The sequence below is a fragment of the Electrona antarctica genome, assembly GCF_951216825.1.
Source record: "Electrona antarctica genome assembly, chromosome: 20".
Classification (NCBI taxonomy): domain Eukaryota; kingdom Metazoa; phylum Chordata; class Actinopteri; order Myctophiformes; family Myctophidae; genus Electrona; species Electrona antarctica.
The window spans coordinates 2,548,022-2,558,737 of NC_136801.1; the positions used below are offsets into that span (position 1 = coordinate 2,548,022).

General features: G+C 41.1%; 1 protein-coding gene across 3 annotated transcripts; it reads left to right on the forward strand.

Moving 5' to 3' along the window:
• Positions 1 to 799: 799 nt before the first annotated feature.
• Positions 800 to 6,920, forward strand: LOC306913492 (uncharacterized protein). Of its 3 annotated transcripts, none has more exons than XM_079490172.1 (5): positions 800 to 911; positions 1,025 to 1,420; positions 2,487 to 2,633; positions 4,611 to 4,874; positions 5,085 to 6,920. In XM_079490172.1, the coding sequence occupies exons 3-5, from the start codon at positions 2,528 to 2,530 to the stop codon at positions 5,765 to 5,767; spliced, it is 1,053 nt and encodes a 350-aa protein (XP_079346298.1). In that variant the 5' UTR covers positions 800 to 911; positions 1,025 to 1,420; positions 2,487 to 2,527; the 3' UTR covers positions 5,768 to 6,920. The 3 variants fall into 3 exon arrangements, with proteins under 3 accessions (XP_079346298.1, XP_079346300.1, XP_079346299.1); XM_079490174.1 differs by having other exon boundaries at positions 1,025 to 1,152; XM_079490173.1 differs by having other exon boundaries at positions 811 to 1,420.
• Positions 6,921 to 10,716: the final 3,796 nt, after the last annotated feature.

Sequence of the window (10,716 nt, forward strand, 5' to 3'; positions counted from 1 at the left end):
CCTAATTTTTAAATCCATGTACTGACCTGAAACAAGCCTAACGACTTTCCTGTGTATGTATCCTTTTGAATTAATGTTCAATAAAGTTTTCAATCAATCAATCAATACTGCAGGACTGCCACTTTCAATGCAAAAACGTTTTAATTTAAGTTTCTCCCAGAGAGTCAAGAAGTGATAAACCGCTATGTAACATTTCCCGCAAATTAGATTAGATTCAATTTATTGTCACTGCACATAGTATACAAATACTTTGACAATGAAATGAAGAGTGAGAAGTGCAATACAGTAATGCAGTAAATGAGAGAATAAATACAGAAAGTCATTGGGGAGGGGCAGAGTTCAGCAGGGAGACAGCAACAGGAAATAAGCTGTTCCTGAGAGCCAATAGTCCTGTGGCGCCTCCCAGAGGGGAGAAGGGAAAAGAGTCTGTGGTTTGGATGAGAGGGGTCTTTTAATATGCCTCTCGCCCTACGCAGAATCTATGGCGCTGTAGGTCCTCACTACATGTAATGGTGTTAATTCACCCAAAACATACATTTGTTTGTACAGCTGACACGAAGAACCGTCTTCTGTCCAGCGTCCTATTTGTACAGGCTATATGCACTCCAGGGAAGTGAGGGAACAGCATGTATCCATTTAGATCATTTGTTAATGTTAATATATGTTGGAATGTGATCTTTATTGTATTTGATATATATACACATTCTTACTCTTATTCTGAAGTGCCGGAGTGCTGCCCGGAAATGCTTATTACGTCATGTATAAAACTGCTGAATAAACGGCTGGCTTCAGTTTGTGTCGACACTGGAGGAGTGTATGCTAGCGCTGCCATTTGTGTGTTATTTATTTCCTCCTTATATTCAGACCAGTCTCCATGCTATCTAGACTCTTCCTAGCACTGCAATATTATGGTAGCTCTGCTAACAATATCAATACAAATAGGCCTACACATAATTTCATTAATTTGTGTTATACTTAATTTGTTTTAATGTGCAAAATAATCGTTTTTGTTTACTTACTTTAGAGGTTACTTTTATTCTGAAGAGCTCGGCCACCGGATGTCTTATCCATGCTCCCTTATCCGTGATAACAAGACACTGGTGAACGACGTGGCTGACGAACAGACAGAGCAGCGACAACGTGATACAAAATGTCTGTGTGATGATGTAGTGTACAACCCTTTGTGCAACTTGCGTCTGAGATTTTCGTTGCATGACAGTCTGTAAAGAGTGACGGACTGGCTAGTTGTGAAAACGGGAGGAATTTGCACATTATAGGTTCAAAGACAGTTTATTTTTGTAGGCCATGCTAACGCTAATGCTAAGATAGCTTAAAGTACAGTCGAGAGACTGGACTAGAACAGTTCCCCCACTTTGGATGTGTTAAAGTGAGTTTTCTACCAGAATACTCATCCGGCAAGGTATGTTTTTGGTTTATTCACTTACAATAATAATGCAAATTACAGTGTTGACCTGAAAGAGGTCTCAGACACTCATGCCTCTCCATCAAACGGGGACAGGTCCCCAAGATTTCAAACTGGCCAAAATAACCCCCCTGCACAAGAAAGGGAGCAAATTAGACCCCGGCAATTATCGCTCTATTTCTATTCTTAGCTCCATCTCGAAAATGACAGAAAAAAATAGTCTATGAACAGGTTGAAAATAATCTTGTACAGTGTGTCTTGAGTGTACAGGGTCTGATAAGGTCAGATCAACATATGGAATGTCAGAACAGGAAGGACGGGTGGGGAAGGATCAACATATGGAATGTCAGAGCAGGTCAGCTCAGCCTCATATATGGAGATCTAAAGGTTTAAGGTCAGAGTTGCTGGCCGGCTCCATATATGCAGATCTAGGTGGTACATGTCTTCCATAACCTAAATGGCCATCTCCATATATGAAGGGTGACTTGTTTTGTTAAATGGTTGTTGTAAGCGAAAGTGTGCGAGCGCCACTGTAAACGTCCCGATACGGCGTCGCAGATCAGTTCCACCCTCGGAATCCCCCCCCCCCTTTCCCCCTCACTGTATATGTTTCTTTTTTACCTCCTTTATGATTAATTCCTGTCCTGTTCTTTGGCTATATAGAAGTGTCTATTTGTATGTCTCTCAATGTTTTGATGAATTGAACAAGGTGGACCCTCTTGTAAACAAGTGTAATGCTTTATTGGGTCGTCCACTCACAGTTAACAGTCTTTGTATTGAGTTGTGCTTGAAATGTACTGTATTCTGCAAACTGTTAATAAATATTTCAATCAATCCCTTAATTCGTTGCGGTAAAAAAAAAGACATTGACATTTGTGAATTGATTAATTATCGTCCATGAATATCACGATCGGCATCGCAATGAATTGAATAATCACTTTTATTTTGCACCACTAGTGCCCACTGTTTGTACAACGGCAGTCTGTGGTACAACGCAGGGAGCGAACACAGCACATGTTGTAAACTTCAACGTCAACGTCCTTATTCTGTTCCTTCATTCCAGAGACTCCAGACCGGTCTGTGGAGTCCAGCCTGCAGGTGAAGATGAGTTCTCCAGAAGCAGCCGGAACCATTTCTCCAGAGCCTCCAGCAGCAGGACGGGAGAAGAGACAGAGACGACTACCCCAGCACTTCCACGACTTTGACTTCGGTGAGTGGGTTTTAACTAGGGTACGTTTTAACTAGAGGACGCTGGATCCCCTCATGGGGGGGCAGAGTGGCATTCTGACACACCACCATTCCGACTATACGTAGCTTCCGCCTGCAGTTATGGACACGGTTAGTAATGTGGCGAGTCGGAATGGCGATTAGACATGCAAAATTGTAGCTTTTCGGCAAAAATCGCCGTTTTCATTCCAAATTTGTGTGATTTATACAATTCCGTTAAATGTTTTTTTGTTAATTTCTTAAACAATCAGTGCCGGAAGTCCTTCAAAATAGGAGCTCTGGGGTGCCGGAACAACATGGCCGCTTTTACTCGGAAACCCATGACCCGGAAACAATCCACTAAAAAAAAGTTTACTTTACATAGCTAGCTTACATTGCGTTTTAATTTATGCGATATATGATCCAAAAAGCGTTCATATTTTGCGGGAGAGACGGATGAGGAGCAGAAATGAAGCGCCAGTATATCGATCCGTTCAACACCACGGAGAGCGCCCTGGATTAAGAGAGACGAGTCATTCTTTCCGCCGCGCTAACGGCCAAGTCAATGGTAAGCTAACAATTGCGTAGAGTGTAGCATACGGTAGCCGAAAGGCGAACTGACGTAAAAAAAAGGAAAAAATTCAGAATATTCTGGTGTGGTGTTGCATGCTGCAAATAGCAGATTTACAAGCTCACAACGCGTCACGTCCACCACACATTGTGAGCTTGTAGATCAGCTATTTTCAGCACATGGAAATATGCAGGCTGAGACGTTCAGAAACTTTTCCCTTCACAATAAAAGCACATCAGCTTTCACATGTTGGGGCTTCATTCCATATAAAGAAAAGACAGGGGCAAAGTTGGCAAGGATTATGAATTCGGTGGCATTTCACATTGCAAAAGGGTGCAGGAAGAGTGGGCACGTAAACCTTGTGGGCACCTCAGTGTTAAATATCCTTATTGGCCATGTTGAGGTTGAACATGCCCATGCAGAAGTTAAGGGGTGTGTCTCATTTCTGTTTCATATAGCCAAATGATAATAACGATATGGAAAAATGCACTATAGGTTAATTATAATAATTTCCTTTATAATTGTGTGTGTGTGTGTGTGTGTGTGTGTGTGTGTGTGTGTGTGTGTGTGTGTGTGTGTGTGTGTGTGTGTGTGTGTGTGTGTGTGTGTGTGTGTGTGATTCAGGCTGACTGGAGTTTTACGATCGTACAGAGCATGGGCGCCGCCATTAGGGATACTCTAAACACAAAGCGCCCCTCCCGCCCTGTTTCAGGAGGGGAGGGGGAGAGGCTTTTTTTCTTTTTTATCACGTGACCGGGGTGTTGTGGCATGGATCGGGGCTGCTTGATCTATTGTCCGGGTGGTTAGAAAGGTGATTGAAGTAATCATTAAAAATGCTTCAAACGTACAGTAGTTTCACGTGTCCCACACCGGACCGAGGGCTAATTAAGAACGTAAATGTACGGTTCCCGCATTCGATGTGTTAAATGTAGTATAACCTTACAGTATGTTTTAACAGGCGAGGCGCCAGCCAGACGAATTTTCCGGAAGTGCATTATGTGTCTATGGGACCGGGAGACTACCGGCGATAGCAGGCGATGGTCGAAAAGTGGGCAGAACAACGTTGCCCGAATAGATACAAATGATTCATCTTTTTGGGCGATTAGACGATGTATCGGCCGATGCTCGTCCGCTGTTAAAACATACTGTGAGTCCCATAGACACTCCAAAGGAAAGCACAGCTCTTTGATAGTGCTATACAGATACCAGTATGTCTGTATATTATAACATTTGTAATCATGGATGCAGATTATTATTTTCTTTATTGAGTCTCCCAGAGGTCGTTTTATGTGTTTCATGTGATCTCAGTGCACAAGTGAAGTACGCACATGGGAGCTCTGCCTCATGAACACTGTTGGAAATATGTATTTTGCTTAAATCGTACTAATTAACTTGTTTTTACGTTTACAGAACCAGGGATTAATGAAGAACAGGAGGAGCTACTTCAAAGACCAGAGGAGCCTGATGGGTCAATGTTGACAATCCTAGCAGTGAAAAGTGAAGATGAGAATGAAGACATTTCTTCGCACGTTGTACTTCAACTTGAATCTGACACTGAAGACAGTGTTTATCGGGAGGAGTCCAGTGAATCTCACACTGAAGACCGTGATTATCGGCAGGAGTCCAGTGACTCTGACACCGAAGACAGTGATTATCGGGAGGAGTCCGGTGGAGGTCAGTCAGTGTTAAACACAGGGACACAAACTACATTTAGGGGGAAAAAAGAGTTGGCACAGTTACTAAATACAAAAGCAAATATATAGTATTAACCCAGGAAGCCTTAGTGCTCCCAAACAAGGAATTTGTTTGATGATGGGAGCTTTTCAAGTTGTACCTGTACTCATTATTTTTAACCTGCCTATTACCTCTCTCTCTCTCTCTCAGGTGTGAGGTCCCAGTCTTCAGAGACCCACATCTGTACACATTGTGAAAAGGGTTTCATTACTGCAATTGGCCTTAAGACACACCTGTGTGTCACACATGTAGGAGAAAGACGTTTCCAATGTAATCATTGTGAAAAGAGTTACAAACATCAATTTGACCTGAAATCACACCAGCATATCCACACTGGAGTAAAACCATTCCAATGTAAACATTGCAACATGAGATTCCACCGGGCAGATTTTCTGAAGAACCACCAGATTATTCATAGTTACAGAGAAAAACCTTTCCAGTGTGAACATTGTGGCAAGAGCTTCACTACGTTAAAACTACTGAAGCTACACCAGGTTTCCCACACAGGAGAAAAACCTTTCCAGTGTAAACAATGTGACAAGAGTTTTAGTAGATCAGGTTATCTGAAGCTACACCAGCTTTACCACGCTGGAGAAAGACCATTCCACTGTACACATTGTGACAAACGTTTCATTATCAAAAGGGAGCTGAAGACACACCAGCGTATCCACACTGGAGAAAAACCTTACAAGTGTAAACTTTGTGACAAGAGTTTCTGTCAGTTAACTTCTCTAAAATACCACCAGCGTTGCCACACTGGAGACAAACCTTTGAAAAAGAGTTTCAGTCAGGTAACTTCCCGGAAAGCCAAGGGGAAAAAAGTAAATAAATAGATAACGTAACTTTAAACTAGAAAAGCAGTTCCTGCAGAAACTGCGTGGGCTCGCTGAAAACCCACAATGTATGTGATGTACAGTAGAAAATGTATTAAAGCTGAAGAAAAAGATTCATGAACAATTAAAAGTGAAAAATAGTATAAAGATTTGTAAAAAGAAAAGTACAAGCATAAATAACTGCATAAAGCTGAACATGTTGATGTTTGATCTAACATTCTAGCATAAAGTATGTGGAAGTACTAGCTAGGATGCTAAAATAAAATTGGCGGAATAAAGTACGGTAAGTAAAGTTATAACTGTCTACTAATGATTTATAATGCTTTACAAACAATGTAGTCATGATGAATTAAGTATTCACTAAAGGAAAAAATGCTAAATAGTGTATAGTTGAAACATATAACTGTGTTTGTGAGTGAAGTTTAAAGACAATTACACAAACCAGAAGTAGGGAGCCAAAATTGGAAGTGGTATTTTTTCATGAAATTGAAGGCCGGTTGGTTGGTTGGTAGTTGGAGTTGGTTATCATTTTGCATGCTAGCATGCATGTTAGCATAGACGGTAGAACGACGGTGTACCTCTGGCAGCCAGGGGCCCCTGGTGTTCTATTAGGATGGCAGGCCCCTGAACAGTGTTTGTGTCAGGTTGGGTGTGGCTCAGAGCGACGGTGCCTGGGGCCCCTGGGGGCCACATGGGTCAAGGGTCAAGGCCAACAACAAGACTTTGCCAATCACTCGGCGGAGCGTTTGAAGAAAGTAACATTAGCTTTGCGGCTGAAGAATAATCTCTGGCCGTTGGCTGGACATCAGAAAGACCTTTTTATAGAGACAAAGACATAACCATCGACTCAACATCAAAAGGTCTGTCATTTGATCACTTCTACCATGGCAACAGAACTGATGAAGTCACCCAATGTATCAGATGTCTATGTAAAATCTTTGTCTTTCCCTCTCTTTCTTTCTACTTTTATATCACTTTGAGGAGTGTATTAATTAGCCCAATATCCAATTAATCATTTAAATAATCTTATCTGTGATGAAAGTATTACTCCTGCATTAAAACATGGCTGTGTTTAAACTAAGAAATATTGAATATCCACTTGCAGTTGTTTCATCCTGTCAAGTACTTAATAAATGATTTCGGATTAGAAATATGTAACTCTCTTGTCTTGATTTATGCATTTATCTGAATGGAATCATGTTGACACTGCTTAACTCATTTTCCGCCAACATCACCATCTCGTGTACTGCATTGTGTACTTGAGTATTCAGTATTTAAGTCCGACATCATTTTGTAGTGCTAGGTTATGTCCGGGTCCAAGTGGCACCAGCTCCCGTCCGCATCTCATTTTAAATAGAATATCTAAACGCGTGAATCTTTTTACAATGATGTTATTTTTCAGAAAGGAAGCCATTGAGGGTTAAAATGGGTCTTAATGCTTCCAACTCGAGTAGAATTATTAATGTTTTGTACAAGTGTCCATGACAAAGAAAATGGAGACAATAAAGACTATTATTATTATCATTATTATTGAAGGTGGTAACAGTCCATTTGCTCAGTACAATATTTCGGGGGCATATTTAGAATGTGTGCAGGCTTGAGTATGTTGAATCTAGTTTGCAATTAATGAGGATTTAGTTGACACAATGAAATCAAATGGCGATAGTATCCAGTGTGGGGTAGACGGCCTGTCACAGCCAGATTTGGGAGAACAGCAGCTTTGTTGTTGCGAGGAAAGCGGTAAAATGAGACTTTCGTGGTTGTTTTCGTCTCAGATTTAGTCCGACGGAGCGTCACAGTATAACTCTATGGGGACACAAAAGTAGGACCCAGAAGTATCTCTGGAGGGGGTGCTCACGTCACGGTTAAAATACTGAATAGGAAAAACATCGGCCAATAGTCCTGTGGTGCCTCCCAGAGGGGAGAAGGGAAAAGAGTCTGTGGTTTGGATGAGAGGGGTCTTTTAATATGCCTCTCGCCCTACGCAGACATCTCTGGCGCTGTAGGTCCTCACTACATGTAGGTCAATGTTATTTAATTCACCCAAAACATACATTTGTTTGTACAGCTGACACAAAGAACCGTCTTCTGTCCAGCGTCCTATTTGTACGGGCTATAGGCCTATGCACTCCAGGGAAGTGAGGAACAGCATGTATCCATTTAGATAATTTGTTAATGTTAATATAAATACAAATAGGCCTACACATAATTTCATTAATTTGTGTTATACTTAATTTGTTTTAATGTGCAAAATAATCGTTTTTGTTTACTTACTTTAGAGGTTACTTTTATTCTGAAGAGCTCGGCCAACGGAAGTCTTATCCATTTCTCCCTTATCCGGCTCCGTTCTTTTGGCAAATCTAGAACTTCCTGTTTGAAAGCTAGCAAATTTAAGACATCCGGTTGCTTTCAGAATAAAAGCGTGGTTAATTAAATAATTATTACATTACATTATTAGTATTGTTATTACATTACAGTTATTGTGAAGACACACACATTATGTTTCTGTGTAAAAATAAGTAATTAAATAACGTAAAAAAGTTATCTAAATGGATAAATGCCCAAGTCCATGCACTGGAGTGCCCAAGTCCATTCACTGGAGTGCATGGACTTTATAAAGTGGACACTGGACAAAAATCCCTGCTATGTATCGACTAGTGTGACATATGCACATGTCCGGGGAGACCTCCTCTACAACACCACACTGTCCGCTAAGCAGCAGAGGTGTAAAACAAAAATTGGCACGCCATACAGCGAGGTGAATCATAAAAAAATGTCCCATTTCCAGACTAAAGTCAACTAAAGTGGACACTGGACAAAAATCCCTGCTATGTATCGACTAGTGTGACATACGCACATGTCCGGGGAGACCTCCTCTACAACACCACACTGTCCGCTAAGCAGCAGAGGTGTAAAAATGTAATTGGCACACCATACAGCGAGGTGAAAGGTCAAAAAACATCCCATTTCCAGACTAAAGTCAACTAAAGTGGACACTGGACAAAAATCCCTGCTATGTATCGACTAGTGTGACATACGCACATGTCCGTGGAGACCTCCTCTACAACACCACACTGTCCGCTAAGCAGCAGAGGTGTAAAACAAAAATTGGCACGCCATACAGCGAGGTGAAACATAAAAAGATGTCCCATTTCCAGACTAAAGTCAACTAAAGTGGACACTGGACAAAAATCCCTGCTATGTATCGACTAGTGTGACATATGCACATGTCCGGGGAGACCTCCTCTACAACACCACACTGTCCGCTAAGCAGCAGAGGTGTACAACAAAAATTGGCACGCCATACAGTGAGGTGAAAGGTCAAAAAGTGGACTAAAATACAATAGAATATAAAAGAATACAGACAAGGCTTTGAAAGTTACCAAAAATACCTTTTAATTAATCATTGCTAATATAACAGTGTACACTTTCAATGGAAAGAAAAAGGCATACAGTTTGCTTACGGTGTTTCTCATTCACTGTTACACAGAAGAAGAAAAATTCACTCTGCAAAAAAAGTTTCCAAATCCCTACAATATTTGTTTTTAAACGTAATTTGTCTTAAGGTGGACTGAGAATCTACTTTAATAGTTTAGTAGTAACTTTTGATCAATTTACTGTATGTGTGTGCATCTGTGTTAATACAGCAAACATTATTCAAACACATGCAAAAACTACAAACGTCAATCAGTGCAAACGTCACTCAAAAATTCAAAATGATACTATAAGTGCAAACGTACCTATAAGTGCATACATTACTCAAATGTATAAAAAGGTAAGACGTTTAATGTACCAAGTGCAAACGTTACTCAAAAGTATAGGTACAACATGCAATGTACTTCAATGCAAACGTCACTCAAATGTATAATATGGTACAACATGCAATGTACCTATAAGTGCACACATCACTCAAATGTATAAAAAGGTACAACATGCAGTAAGTACCTATAGTGCAAAACATCACTGCAAACATAAAGTGCAAACATTGTACACATTGTACCCTCTTAACTTTAGTCTGGAAATGGGATGTTTTTTTACCTTTCACCTCGCTGTATGGCGTGCCAATTTTTGTTTTACACCTCTGCTGCTTAGCGGACAGTGTGGTGTTGTAGAGGAGGTCTCCACGGACATGTGCGTATGTCACACTAGTCGATACATAGCAGGGATTTTTGTCCAGTGTCCACTTTAGTTAACTTTAGTCTGGAAATGGGATATTTTTTGACCTTTCACCTCGCTGTATGGCGTGCCAATTTTTGTTTTACACCTCTGCTGCTTAGCGGACAGTGTGGTGTTGTAGAGGAGGTCTCCCCGGACATGTGCGTATGTCACACTAGTCGATACATAGCAGGGACTTTTGTCCAGTGTCCACTTTAGTTGACTTTAGTCTGGAAATGGGACATTGTTTTATGTTTCACCTCGCTGTATGGCGTGCCAATTTTTGTTTAACACCTCTGCTGCTTAGCGGACAGTGTGGTGTTGTAGAGGAGGTCTCCACGGACATGTGCGTATGTCACACTAGTCGATACATAGCAGGGATTTTTGTCCAGTGTCCACTTTAGTTGACTTTAGTCTGGAAATGGGACATTTTTTTATATTTCACCTCGCTGTATGGCGTGCCAATTTTTGTTTTACACCTCTGCTGCTTAGCGGACAGTGTGGTGTTGTAGAGGAGGTCTCCACGGACATGTGCGTATGTCACACTAGTCGATACATAGCAGGGATTTTTGTCCAGTGTCCACTTTAGTTGACTTTAGTCTGGAAATGGGATATTTTTGACCGTTCACCTCGCTGTATGGTTTGCCAATTACATTTTTACACCTCTGCTGCTTAGCGGACAGTGTGGTGTTGTAGAGGAGGTCTCCCCGGACATGTGCGTATGTCACACTAGTCGATACATAGCAGGGATTTTTGTCCAGTGTCCACTTTAGTTGACTTTAGTCTGGAAATGG